Source organism: Oncorhynchus nerka, linkage group LG13 (assembly GCF_034236695.1).
Source record: "Oncorhynchus nerka isolate Pitt River linkage group LG13, Oner_Uvic_2.0, whole genome shotgun sequence".
Taxonomy (NCBI): Eukaryota; Metazoa; Chordata; class Actinopteri; order Salmoniformes; family Salmonidae; genus Oncorhynchus; species Oncorhynchus nerka.
In genome coordinates this window covers 48844862-48859830 of record NC_088408.1, presented here as the reverse complement: position 1 = coordinate 48859830, position 14969 = coordinate 48844862, and the positions used below count along the sequence as shown (strand labels likewise).

Genomic DNA, 14969 nt, shown 5'->3' with positions numbered 1-14969 from the left:
AATCAAATAAAACAATGGCCAGTTTGGGTCGCAGTTGCAATTTTTGTAAAGACAACTAGGTTACGTCTGGCCCGCGAAATCCTTGTGTTTTTTTTTTATATGGCCGTGCGCTGATTCGAGTTTGACACACCTGGGCTAGCGTATCCATTTACGTAGCTAGCTATTTATTTAGAATGCTAAAAACACGGGAGACTAACTTTAGCTAGCTAGCTGCTGGGAAATGTCATTTGAGGAGTGGGTGAGTGACCGACTTGTTACCCTCATATCGTTTTTTTTCGGTGGCTACAGCTAGAGATGCAGGTGTCATTTGGTTAGCTAGAAAAATGTCAATCGCTTTGCTAGCTGAAGTTAGCTAGATATGTTAGCATATCTTAGTTATTTGGCATCGATCAAATGGACGGGCAGGCAAGTTCCCATTCAGTTGTCAAAAAGTGGGTTGGAAACAAGCATGCATTGGCAGGCAAGCTGCATAAGGACGAGCAGGATACTATTCCCCATTGTTGATCAGTGCAATTTTGATGGCCAACAGGCTGAAAAAGTTTGAGAGGGTTTATCTAATGTTCCCCCGTGAGATTTGAGCTAATCTCGCTCTGGCTAGCATTAGTTGTTGATGTGCATAGGCAACTGAGGGAAAGCTTACCTTTTCATGGTTGTTTAACGAATAGGACTGTGACGTTCTCAAATGTCAGAGGACTCCTGTGGTACATATTTGACATACTTGCAGAAATCCGTTCAGGTGGCTTTTGGTGTTCTAAATGGTCTAAAATCTTGCTGTTGCTACTGCCTGTAAAAAGACAGTCCAGTTCAAAGTGAATGATGGCAGGCCCCTATAGCAAATGGCTTATTTGCATACAGGCCTAATGTAGCTATGGTTTGCGTAGACTCCAGCCCTGGTCTAGACATTTATTTATTAGGTTTTATTTACTGCAGTGTCTACTTGTCCAAGCGCACAGCCGTGTTCCCACTCTATTGCCGCAGAATGTTCACAAATGCCTTACTATATGTCCTATCCAAACATTAAAACGTTAAAATGACCATATATAAGTGCTCTTTTGTCTGATTAAAAAAAATTAAAAGTAGTCATTCTTCCTGGTGGTGTATACTGATACACTTTTACTTTTATTATAAAAAAAAAAATGTATGAACAGATTTGAATAAGATTTGAATAAGATTGTTGTTGCTAAAACGCTGTCAGTTCCACTTTAAGCAGGTAGTCCAAATGAGCTCAGAGGACCTCTTTCCCAAGGGAGACTGTAGTGTAGTATTACTGTAGTATATTGTCGTACTATAACACAACACGTACCCATTTATGAGAGATTTGCTGTGTGTACAACAGTGCTCAAAGGCCCTTTCATCATGTCCTTTGACATCTTGCCAGATGTCCTCCCAATCCCACTCAGTCCCAACCCAAACCCCTGTGAATTCTGTGGAGGCACTTACAAGACTTGGCTATGTCCCAAATGGTACCCGATTCCCTAAATAGTGCACTACTTTAGACCAGAGCCATCAGAAGCCTGTTCAAAAGTAGTGGACTATGAAGTGTATAGGGCGCCATTTGGGATGCCGACATTGTCTTTTCATTTACAACAACAATTTAGACACTTCACCAGAAGCATGACGGCTGGTTGCCAGCCAACATCTCTGCCAAGTACCTCATTGGTATTCCCTGCAGTGGCGTTTGCCAGCCGGAGTGTTGCCTTGGTTACGCTGCCCACGCAGGTGATGATGAATGGCGCTTTGAGGTTTCTCTCCTCCACGAATGCCAGCAGGGAGCACAGCAGCTCCTGTCCCGGCCCAAAGCGTACAGCGTGGACCTTGAGGGCAGAGCCTGCAGATGCCTAGGCACAGTGGACATAGAAAGGGAGGGGGGGGTAAACCGAGACATGAGCATGTTAGGTACTGAGCTGGTGGCGAGGTGTAGCATTGCAAAGCTCCCAAACTTTATTCACTCCCAACCCCTAGCAGCCATCGCTTCTTTCTCCTTCTCAATCTGGGGCTGCTCTCTATTGTTCCAGGCCTGGCTTGACCCAATTATGGTTTCCCGCAGTCATTGAGCCCAAGAAGTCTATTAATCATAGTTCAGATGTTGGGTAAAGGGGAACAGAGGGAGAGGAGAGGGGAGGAGGATAGAGGTATAGACTCGAGGCACACTCGCTAGGATGGTGGTCCATTCAGTTCTTTAACAGGATCTTAACAGGATCATCACGGTTAACTGGGTGTAAAAGCTTGATTCCTCCCTGACCTTTGACAGCCACGTCAAACAACCGCGTAAAGCGCCATTCCATCTCCTCACGGCTGAACGACCTCGACACACTCTTCATCAGGAACCCAGGCAGGAGTCTCCAGAAGCTCCAGTACATCCTGAATAGAGCTGCCAGGATCCTGATGAGAGTGCGGAAACGCCATCACATCAACCCCATTGCGGCATCTCTCTGCACTGGCTCCCCATCTCATTACGGATTGAATTCAAAACCCTCCTGCGGACATTCCAGTGTGTTCATGGCAATGCCCCTCCTTTATCTAAAAATAACTACTCTCCCTCCATAACCCCACCTGCACCCTTAGGACAAGTGACTCCACGCCCCCAGGACCAAGCTCAGCTTCTTGGGAGATCAGCCTTTCAGCTCGACCGCCCCCAGCCTCTGGAATGCCCTCCCGGACCACCTGAAGGCATCACAGACTCTGGGCTCCTTTAAAATGGGCCTAAACACCTTTCTCTTTAGGAAGGCTTTTAAATCCAATTTTATTTGTCACATGCTTCGTTAACAACAAGTGTAGACTAACAGTGAAATTCTTACTTACGGGTCCTTTTCCAACAATGCAAAGTTAGATAAAGAAAGCTGGGCTTGTCCTTGTCCCTTGTAGCGTCAACTGTGTTCTTTGTGTCAGTTGCCTGGTCTAGTTGTCCCAAAAAACGTTATTTGTTTTAAAATGTATTTTATGCACTTTGAGATTATTCTGTATAATGAAAAGTGCTTTACAAATGTAATTTATTATTATTATTATTTATAACTAAATACGAGCCTGACCCCATAACCTGCAGTAAAGACATGGGTCCCAGCCGGTGTATGCAAATGAGTTTATCACCACCTCAGTGTTCTTTCCAACGGATTCCATATCGTATTCTCATTTACTCAGTGTTCACCCTGCTGGTCTTCAACCGCCTGACAGAGCAGCTCTGTATTACAGAAGTAAACCATAACATCATGATTTTTCTTAAAGCTATCCACGGCTTGCCTCGTTCAACCAACATGATCTCATGAACTACACATTCAAGTTACACAAACTTTTAAGGCAATGGGAGCGTAGAGGTCAGTCGGTTTCATGAGACTAATCAAAAATGTATCAATAATTAAATTGAGGCAAATCATGCAGTATGACCATAAACCAATGAGTTTGTATTGGAAAGTTGGGCTTCATCTTGAAATTGAGCCAGTCTTCAGGACTGGTACGTGTGTGGTTCAACTCAGAAATCCACAACCACAAGCACCACCTGGCAAGTAGCTCATTACAATAAAGGAAAGGGAGGATATTCTGTCTTTCTTTCTCCAAATCCTTCATTCAAACCAGCAGCTCTGGTATCATCCTTTTCTCCCAGCAGGGGAGGAGATTCCAGAATGCAACAGCCAGAGGAGGATGATGCGAGGAGTCAGACTGGATTGGTGGACAAGAATGAAAGGAGAAACATTTGCGTTATTGATGCACATTTTAAAATTGTATTTGTTTAACTAGGCAATTCAGTTTAGAACTAAATCTTATTTACAATGACGGCCTACCCCAGCCAAACCTTAACGACGCTGGGCCAATTTTGCGCCGCCCTACGGGACTCCCTATCACGGACGGTTGTGATACAGCCCGCAATCGAACCAGGGTCTGTGGTGATGCCTCTAGCACTGAGATGCAGTGTCTTAGGCCGCTACTCCCAAATATTGTAACAATACGGATGGGTCCATGTAGCTCCATAATTTACATGATTGGTTGATGGTAGGCAGGGACGGGAGGTCCTGTATAAACACAAACACACGTCCTTGACAACTTCCTTCACAACAGGTCTGTGCTGCTCCGCGAAGCGCAAGAAGTATGAATGCCCTGACTTCTGCTGAGGCCGTATCCCCATAAGTTCTGCACAGCCCAATGCAGATTCCAGATTGACTACTAAGCACCTTTTACCCTCCAATGACAAAATCTACCCGCATATGGCAGGTGTTAATTTTAGGCCCTGATGGTCTATAATGTTTTGTAACAGGGTTTGTTAGTATCTAACCTGCCACAAACACAATCAGGGGAACCAGTTCGAACCAAAACAGTGATTGTAACCCTGGATCTGAACAAGCAACTTCCAGCTTTGTCACAGAGCAGAGAGAGGCTCTGATGACTGCACGCTTTTAAAGCACATAATTATCAAACCTCTGTGAAGCACCTCTCTGTCACTCTCTCCTGCTCATCTAACTACTTAAAATCCCCTGGATTGGATCACCACAAATAAACACTTGTACAACCAAGTGATCAAGACAACCCAAATATTTCAGGTGATGAATACATGTTTGGAGTAGCTGTAGTGTGCTTGATTATGCAAGGACATTTTGGTTTGACAATGACAATTAATGCACATTTATTTATGGGGAAACTTTAAATGAGCTCAAAAGAGAAGATGCCAAAGCGTGTATTCATACATACAGGCATAATGCAATGTCGTATGGGCAGATGACGTTACAATTCATTTATATTGCTATGTTTGTTATAGGTTACCCCGTTCATTAGCACCTATTGATGGTATCTTCACCCCGCTCCTCCGCTCTCTCCACTGGCTTCCAGTTGAAGCTCGCATCCGCTACAAGACCATGGTGCTTGCCTACGGAGCTGTGAGGGGAACGGCACCTCAGTACCTCCAGGCTCTGATCAGGCCCTACACCCAAACAAGGGCACTGCGTTCATCCACCTCTGGCCTGCTCGCCTCCCTACCACTGAGGAAGTACAGTTCCCGCGCAGCCCAGTCAAAACTGTTCGCTGCTCTGGCCCCCCAATGGTGGAACAAACTCCCTCACGACGCCAGGACAGCGGAGTCAATCACCACCTTCCGGAGACACCTGAAACCCCACCTCTTTCAGGAATACCTAGGATAGGATAAAGTAATCCTTCTCACCCCCTTAAAAGATTCAGATGCACTATTGTAAAGTGGCTGTTCCACTGGATGTCTTAAGGTGAACGCACCAATTTGTAAGTCGCTCTGGATAAGAGCGTCTGCTAAATTACTTAAATGTAAATGTATCTTAAATGTGCATTGATTGTGGGAAGTTCCTTATGTTTCCAACATGTATCTTTCATATCAGATAATAATTTTCAAAAAAAGCTTAAATTACTACACACCGCCCATACAGCCATACCTCTATGTTAGAGGCAACCACCTGGGCTAATTAACTATCTAACATGCTCCGCACACCTGTGTGTAACAAAAGGCCACCAGAAACGTGTTGTAACTGACAAATACTGTTGGCTGCAACTGTGATAAGGCTGATTATAACAGCGTACAGTAAGTGTGTATTTTGAAAATATTTTTGAGGAGATATGAAAGTAAATGGCTTTATGTTTCGAGAACAGTATCGCAATTGAGATTCGATTCATGTTTAGATGGGGTATTTGGCTGCCAGAGCCAGTCTACCTCTGGAAATTAGGTAGTAGTCTGGGTCCAGTTTCCCAAAAGCATCGTTAGACTAAATTCATTATTAGAGCATCAGAATATCTCGAGCTGTTTTCCAAAACCATCGTTATTAACGTTGCACTTAAATGTAGATCAGCGAAGTGCATCGTTAGATGCTTTTTTTGCCCTTCTTCATCACTTTATACAATATAATCACATGGTTTATCGGCCCTCTGTGAACACTTTTAACATCAGAACAAAGTTGACTACACATACAATGTTGCCAACCAATGTCTTTGCAATTGATAGAAACAAGCGGCGTATAAAATATGCTTAAAATTAGCAAAGTATTGAGAAAGTGACACATTTTTTTGTTTTGGCTCTGAACTCCAGCACTTTGGGTTTTAAATTATACAATATAGGATGTTAAACTGCAAATGGTCAGCTTTCATTTGAGGCTATTTTCATCCATATGGGGTGAACTGTTTAGAAATTACAGCACCTCCTTTTTTTTTAACACAGTCCCCCCCCCTCCCATTTTAGAGTACTAACAGTATTGGGACAAATTCACTTGTGTATTAAAGTCACTTTTATTGTAAATAAGAATATAATTTTTCTAAACACTTCTGTTTTTATTTACAATAAAAGTGAATCCAAAATGACACAATATATTATTTAGCCTACCATTCATTTCTATTGGACACAAAATAATCTGAAACACAACCAAAACAAACAAAATGCATCCAACAAATTTCTAGAGTCACAAGTTTGATGTAGTCATTACGTGCTAGGAATATGGGACCAAATATTTAACGTTTTACTACTTTAATACACATTTGACCAAGGAGAGTGATGGGAGTGCTGGGTCAGATGACCTGGCCTTCACAATCACCCGTCCTCAACCCAATTGGGATGAGTTGGACTGCAGAGTGAAGGAAAAGCAGTTACGTACTCCGCATATGTGGGAACTCCTTCAATATTGTTGGAAAATAATTCCTCATGAAGCTGGTTGAGAGAATGCCAAGAGTGTACAAAGCTGTCATCAAGGCAAAGGGTGGCTACTTTGAAGAATCTCAAATATATTTTGATTTGTTTTTTGGTTACTACGTGATTCCATGTATTTCATAGTTTGTCTTCACGATTATTCTACAATGTAGAAAATAGTAAAAATAAAGAACCCTTGAATGAGTAGGTGTCCAAACTCTTTTGACCGATACTGTAAGTGAATTTGTCCCAATACTTTTGGTCCCCTAAAATGGGGAACCTATGTACAAAAAGTGTTATAATTAGTAAACGGATCAAATCAAATCAAATTTGTCACATACACATGGTTAGCAGATGTTAATGCGAGTGTAGCGAAATGCTTGTGCTTCTAGTTCCGACAATGCAGTAATAACCAACAAGTAATGTAACTAGCAATTCCAAAACTACTGTATTATGCACACAAGTGTAGGGGGATAAAGAATATGTACATAAAGATATATGAATGAGTGATGGTACAGAGCGGCAATAGGCAAGATACAGTAGATGGTATCGAGTACAGTATATACATATGAAATGAGTATGTAAACAAGGTGGCATAGTTAGTGGCTAGTGATACATGTATTACATAAAGATGCAGTAGATGATATAGAGTACAGTATATACGTATACATATGAGATGAATAATGTAGGGTATGTAAACATTATATTAGGTAGCATTGTTTAAAGTGGCTAGTGATATATATTTTACATCATTTCCCATCAATTCCCATTATTAAAGTGGCTGGAGATGAGTCAGTGTGTTGGCAGCAGCCACCCAATGTTAGTGGTGGCTGTTTAACAGTCTGATGGCCTTGAGATAGAAGCTGTTTTTCAGTCTCTCGGTCCCAGCTTTGATGTACCTGTACTGACCTCGCCTTCTGGATGATAGCGGGGTGAACAGGCAGTGGCTCGTGTGGTTGTTGTCCTTGATGATCTTTATGGCCTTCCTGTGACATCGGGTGGTGTAGGTGTCCTGGAGGGCAGGTAGTTTGCCCCCGGTGATGCGTTGTGCAGACCTCACTACCCTCTGGAGAGCCTTACGGTTGTGGGCGGAGCAGTTGCCGTAGCAGGCGGTGATACAGCCCGACAGGATGCTCTCGATTGTGCATCTGTAGATGTTTGTGAGTGCTTTTGGTGACAAGCCAAATTTCTTCAGCCTCCTGAGGTTCTTCACGATGCTGTCTGTGTGGGTGGACCAATTCAGTTTGTCTGTGATGTGTATGCCGAGGAACTTAAAACTTACTACCCTCTCCACTACTGTTCCATCGATGTGGATAGGGGGGTGTTCCCTCTGCTGTTTCTTGAAGTCCACAATCATCTCCTTAGTTTTGTTGACGTTGAGTGTGAGGTTATTTTCACCACACTCCGAGGGCCCTCACCTCCTCCCTGTAGGCCGTCTCGTCGTTGTTGGTAATCAAGCCTACCACTGTTGTGTCGTCCGCAAACTTGATGATTGAGTTGGAGGCGTGCGTGGCCACGCAGTCATGGGGGAACAGGGAGTACAGGAGAGGGCTCAGAACGCACCCTTGTGGGGCCCCAGTGTTGAGGATCAGCGGGGTGGAGATGTTGTTGCCTACCCTCACCACCTGGGGGCAGCCCGTCAGGAAGTCCAGTACCCAGTTGCACAGGGCGGGGTCGAGAACCAGGGTCTCGAGCTTGATGACGAGCTTGGAGGGTACTATGGTGTTAAATGCCGAGCTGTAGTCGATGAACAGCATTCTCACATAGGTATTCCTCTTGTCCAGAAGGGTTAGGGCAGTGTGCAGTGTGGTTGAGATTGCATCGTCTGTGGACCTATTTGGGCGGTAAGCAAATTGGAGTGGGTCTAGGGTGTCAGGTAGGGTGGAGGTGATATGGTCCTTGACTAGTCTCTCAAAGTACTTCATGATGACGGAAGTGAGTGCTATGGGGCGGTAGTCGTTTAGCTCAGTTACCTTAGCTTTCTTGGGAACAGGAACAATGGTGGCCCTCTTGAAGCATGTGGGAACAGCAGACTGGGATAGGGATTGATTGAATATGTCCGTAAACACACCAGCCAGCTGGTCTGTGCATGCTCTGAGGGCGCGGCTGGGGATGCCGTCTGGGCCTGCAGCCTTGCGAGGGTTAACACATTTAAATGTTTTACTCACCTCGGCTGCAGTGAAGGAGAGGCCGCATGTTTTGGTTGCAGGCCGTGTCAGTGGCACGGTATTGTCCTCAAAGCGGGCAAAAAAGTTATTTAGTCTGCCTGGGACAAGACATCCTGGTCCGTGACGGGGCTGGTTTTCTTTTTGTAATCCGTGATTGACTGTAGACCCTGCCACATACCTCTTGTGTCTGAGCCGTTGAATAGAGATTCTACTTTGTCTCTATACTGACGCTTAGCTTGTTTGATTGCCTTGCGGAGGGAATAGCTACACTGTTTGTATTCGGTCATGTTTCCGGTCACCTTGCCCTGATTAAAAGCAGTGGTTCGTGCTTTCAGTTTCATGCGAATGCTGCCATCAATCCACGGTTTCTGGTTTGGGAATGTTTTAATCGCTGCTATGGGAACGACATCTTCAACGCACGTTCTAATGAACTCGCACACCGAATCAGCGTATTCGTCAATGTTGTTGTCTGACGCAATACGAAACATATCCCAGTCCACGTGATGGAAGCAGTCTTGGAGTGTGGAATCAGATTGGTCGGACCAGCGTTGGACAGACCTCAGCGTGGGAGCTTCTTGTTTTAGTTTCTGTCTGTAGGCAGGGATCAACAAAATGGAGTCGTGGTCAGCTTTTCCGAAAGGAGGGCGGGGCAGGGCCTTATATGCGTCGCGGAAGTTGGAATAGCAATGATCCAAGGTTTTGCCAGCCCTGGTTGCGCAATCGATATGCTGATACAATTTAGGGAGTCTTGTTTTCAGATTAGCTTTGTTAAAATCCCCAGCTACAATGAATGCAGGTTCACCTGATATGGATGAAAATACCCTCAAATTAAAGCTGACAGTCTGCACTTTAACCTCAGTCATTGTATAGTTTAAAAAATGGTAACCTTTGGAGCTCACCAGTACTTTTGGAGTCCTACCCTCCGGCGCCACTAGGGTAGGGCTGCCGTATTATCGGCTCTCAACCAATCATGCTATTTTTTTTCTCTCCCCCCCGTATTGTTCGTAACTTGTTTTGTACATAATGTTGCTGCTACCATCTCTTATGACCGAAAAGAGCTTCTGGACATCAGAACTGGGATTCCTGGAGAAGGAAACTGAGATTGAGGCAAAAGATCAGAGTGCCTTGCGACGAGTGGCTAATCTGCCCTTGCCATTCTGCTAGGTAACGTTCAAATGCTGGAAAATAAATGGGAAAAACTGAAGGCACGTACAGTTGAAGTCTGAAGTTTACATACACATACTATTTTTAAACTCGGACAAAACAGAGATGCTTGTTCTAGGTCCCAAGAAACAAAGATCTTCTGTTGAATCTGACAATTAATCTTAATGGTTGTACAGTCGTCTCAAATAAAACTGTGAAGGACCTTGGCGTTACTCTGGACCCTGATCTCTCTTTTGACGAACATATCAAGACTGTTTCAAGGACAGCTTTTTTCCATCTACGTAACATTGCAAAGATCAGAAACTTTCTGTCCAAAAAAGATGCAGAAAAATTAATTCATGCTTTTGTTACTTCTAGGTTAGACTACTGCAATGCTCTTCTTTCCGGCTACCCGGATAAAGCACTAAATAAACTTCAGTTAGTGCTAAATACGGCTGCTAGAATCCTGATTAGAACCAAAAAATGTGATCATATTACTCCAGTGCTAGCCTCCCTACACTGGCTTTCTGTTAAGGCAGGGGCTGATTTCCAAGGTTTTACTGCTAACCTACAAAGCATTACATGGGCTTGCTCCTACCTATCTCTCTGATTTTGTCCTGCCGTACATACCTAAACGTACGCTACGGTCACAAGACTCAGGCCTCCTAATTGTCCCTAGAATTTCTAAGCAAACAGCTGGAGGCAGGGCTTTCTCCTATAGAGCTCCATTTTTATGGAATGGTCTGCCTACCCATGTGAGAGACGCAGACTCGGTCTCTCTAACCCTATTACAGGGGCTGAGTCACTGGCTTACTGGTGCTCTTTCATGCCGTCCCTAGCAGGGGTGCGTCACTTGAGTGGGTTGAGTCACTGATGTGATCTTCCTGTCCGGGTTTGGCGCCCCCCCTTGGGTTGTGCCGTGGTGGAGATCTTTGTGGGCTATACTCGGCCTTGTCTCAGGATGGTAAGTTAGTGGTTGAAGATATCCCTTTAGTGGTGTGGGGGCTGTGCTTTGGCAAAGTGGGTGGGGTTATATCCTTCATGTTTGGCCCTGTCCTGGGGTATCATCGGATGGAGCCACAGTGTCTCCTGACTCCTCCTGTCTCAGCCTCCAGGATTTATGCTGCAGTAGTTTGTGTCGGGGGGCTAGGGTCAGTTTGTTATATCTGGAGTGGAGTACTTCTCATGTCTTATCCGGTGTCCTGTGTGAATTTAAATATGCTCTCTCTAATTCTCTTTATTTCTCTCTCTTGGAGGACCTGAGCCCTAGGACCATGCCTCAGGACTACCTGGCATGAGGACTCCATGCTGTCCCCAGTCCACCTGGCCGTGCTGCTGCACCAGTTTCAACTGTTCTGCCTGCGGCTATGGAACCCTGACCTGTTCACCGGACGTGCTACCTGTCTAAGACATGCTGTTTTCAACTCTCTAGAGACAGCAGGAGTGGTAGAGATACTCTTAATGATCGGCTATGAAAAGCCAACTGACATTTACTCCTGAGGTGCTGACTTGCTGCACCCTCGACAACTACTGTGATTATTACTATTTGACCATGCTGGTCATTCATGAACATTTGAACATCTTTGCCATGTTCTGTTATAATCTCCACCCGGCACAGCCATAAGAGTACTGGCCTCCCCTCATAGCCTGGTTCCTCTCTAGGTTTCTTCCTAGGTTTTGGCCTTTTTAGGGAGTTTTTCCTAGCCACTGTGCTTCTACACCTGCATTGCTTGCTGTTTGGGGTTTTAGGCTGGGTTTCTGTACAGCACTTTGAGATATCAGCTGATGTACGAAGGGCTATATAAATACATTTGATTTGATACACCTTAGCCAAATACATTTAAACTCAGTTTTTCACAATTTCTGACATTTAATCCTAGTAAAAATGCCCCGTCTTAGGTCAGTTAGGATCACCACTTTATTTTAAGAATGTGAAATGTCAGAAAAATATAATTATTTAGTTAATCTTTTATTGATTTATTCACATTCCCAGTGGGTCAGAAGTTTACATACTCAATTAGGATTTGGTAGCATTGCCTTTAAATTGTTTAACTTGCGTCAAATGTTTCGGGTAGCTTCGCACAATAAGTTGGGTGAATTTTGGCCCATTCCTCCTGACAGAGCTGGTGTAACTGAGTCAGGTGTGTAGGCCTCCTTCCTCACACACATTTTCAGTTCTACCCAAAAATCTTCTATAGGATTGAGGTCAAGGCTTTGTGATGGCGACTCCATTACCTTGACTTTGTTGTCCTTAAGCCATTTTGGAAGTATGCTTGGGGTCATTGTCCATTTGGAAGACCCATTTGCGACCAAGCTTTAACTTCCTGACTGATGTCTTGAGATGTTGCTTCAATATATCCACATAATTTTGCTACCTCATGATGCCATCTATTTTGTGAAGTGCACCAGTCCCTCCTGCAGCAAAGCACCCCCACAACATGATCCTGCCACCCGCGTGCTTCACAGTTGGGATGGTGTTCTTCGGCTTGCAAGCCTCCCCCTTTTTCCTCCAAACATAACGATGGTCATTATGCCAAACAGTGTTGTTTCATCAGACCAGAGGAAAAAGTATGATCTTTGTCCCCATGTGCAGTTGCAAACCGTAGTCTTGCTTTTTTTATGGCGGTTTTGGAGCAGTGGCTTCTTCCTTGCTAAGCAGCCTTTCAGGTTATGTCGACATAGGACTCGTTTTATTTGTGTTATTTCTTACATTGGTACCCCAGGTCATCTTAGGTTTCATTACATACAGTCGAGAAGAACTACTGAACATAAGAGCAGCGTCAACTCACCATCAGTATGACCAAGAATATGACTTTCGCGAAGGACAACGGAATGGATCCCAGCCAGCGACCCCAAAACACGACTTCGAAAAAGGGGAAAACGAAGCGGTCTTCTGGTCAGACTCCGGAGACGGGCATATCGTGCACCACTCCCTAGCATTCTCCTCGCCAATGTCCAGTCTCTTGACAACAAGGTTGATGAAATCCGAGCAAGGGTAGCATTCCAGAGGGACATCAGAGACTGTAACGTTCTTTGCTTCACGGAAACATGGCTCACTGGAGAGACGCTATCGGAGACGGTGCAGCCAGCTGGTTTCTCCACGCATCGCGCCGACAGAAACAAACATCTTTCTGGTAAGAAGAGGGGCGGGGGCGTATGCTTTATGGTTAACGTGACGTGGTGTGGCCAAAACAACATACAGGAACTCAAGTCCTTCTGTTCACCTGATTTAGAATTCCTCACAATCAAATGTAGACCGCATTATCTACCAAGGGAATTCTCTTCGATTATAATCACAGCCGTATATATTCCCCCCCAAGCAGACACATCGATGGCTCTGAACGAACTTTGAAGATGTCGTTCCCATAGCAACGATTAAAACATTCCCAAACAAGAAACCGTGGATTGATGGCAGCATTCGCGTGAAACTGAAAGCGCGAACCACTGCTTTTAATCAGGGCAAGGTGACTGGAAACATGACCGAATACAAACAGTGTAACTATTCCCTCCGCTAGGCAATCAAACAAGCTAAGCGTCAGTATAGAGAAAAAGTAGAATCTCAATTCAACGGCTCAGACACAAGAGGTATGTGGCAGGGTCTACAGTCAATCACGGATTACAAAAAGAAAACCAGCACCGTCACGGACCAGGATGTCTTGCTCCCAGGCAGACTAAATAACTTTTTTGCCCGCTTTGAGGACAATACAGTGCCACTGACACTGCCCGCAACTAAAACATGCGGACTCTCCTTCACTGCAGCCGACGTGAGGAAAACATTTAAACGTGTCAACCCTCGCAAGGCTGCAGGCCCAGACGGCATCCCCAGCCGCGCCCTCAGAGCATGCGCAGACCAGCTGGCTGGTGTGTTTACGGACATATTCAATCAATCCCTATCCCAGTCTGTTGTTCCCACATGCTTCAAGAGGGCCACCATTGTTCCTGTTCCCAAGAAAGCTAAGGTAACTGAGCTAAACGACTACCGCCCGTAGCACTCACTTCCGTCATCATGAAGTACTTTGAGAGACTAGTCAAGGACCATATCACCTCCACCCTACCTGACACCCTAGACCCACTCCAATTTGCTTACCGCCCAAATAGGTCCACAGACGATGCAATCTCAACCACACTGCCCTAACCCATCTGGACAAGAGGAATACCTATGTGAGAATGCTGTTCATCGACTACAGCTCGGCATTTAACACCATAGTGCCCTCCAAGCTTGTCATCAAGCTCGAGACCCTGGGTCTCGACCCCGCCCTATGCAACTGGGTACTGGACTTCCTGACGGGCCGCCCCCAGGTGGTGAGAGTAGGCAACAACATCTCCACCCTGCTGATCCTCAACACTGGGGCCCCACAAGGGTGCGTTCTGAGCCCTCTCCTGTACTCCCTGTTCACCCACGACTGCGTGGCCACGCACGCCTCCAACTCAATCATCAAGTTTGCGGACGACACAACAGTGGTAGGCTTGATTACCAACAACGACGAGACGGCCTACAGGGAGGAGGTGAGGGCCCTCGGAGTGTGGTGTCAGGAAAATAACCTCACACTCAACGTCAACAAAACTAAGGAGATGATTGTGGACTTCAGGAAACAGCAGAGGGAACACCCCCCTATCCACATCGATGGAACAGTAGTGGAGAGGGTAGTAAGTTTTAAGTTCCTCGGCGTACACATCACAGACAAACTGAATTGGTCCACCCACACAGACAGCATCGTGAAGAACCTCAGGAGGCTGAAGAAATTCGGCTTGTCACCAAAAGCACTCACAAACATCTACAGATGCACAATCGAGAGCATCCTGTCGGGCTGTATCACCGCCTGGTACGGCAACTGCTCCGCCCACAACCGTAAGGCTCTCCAGAGGGTAGTGAGGTCTGCACAACGCATCACCGGGGGCAAACTACCTGCCCTCCAGGACACCTACACCACCCGATGTCACAGGAAGGCCATAAAGATCATCAAGGACAGCAACCACCCGAGCCACTGCCTGTTCACCCCACTATCATCCAGAAGGCGAGGTCAGTACAGGTGCAT

General features: G+C 45.4%; 1 protein-coding gene across 1 annotated transcript in view; it reads right to left on the bottom strand.

The window, feature by feature from the left end:
* LOC115139624 (bifunctional protein GlmU-like) overlaps positions 1 to 14969 on the bottom strand; it is a 34060-nt gene that overhangs the window by 12243 nt on the left and 6848 nt on the right. The window contains exon 2 of the mRNA XM_029677224.2: positions 1653 to 1838. Coding sequence (XP_029533084.1) covers positions 1653 to 1838 — 186 coding nt within the window. The remainder of the gene's footprint in view (positions 1 to 1652; positions 1839 to 14969) is intronic.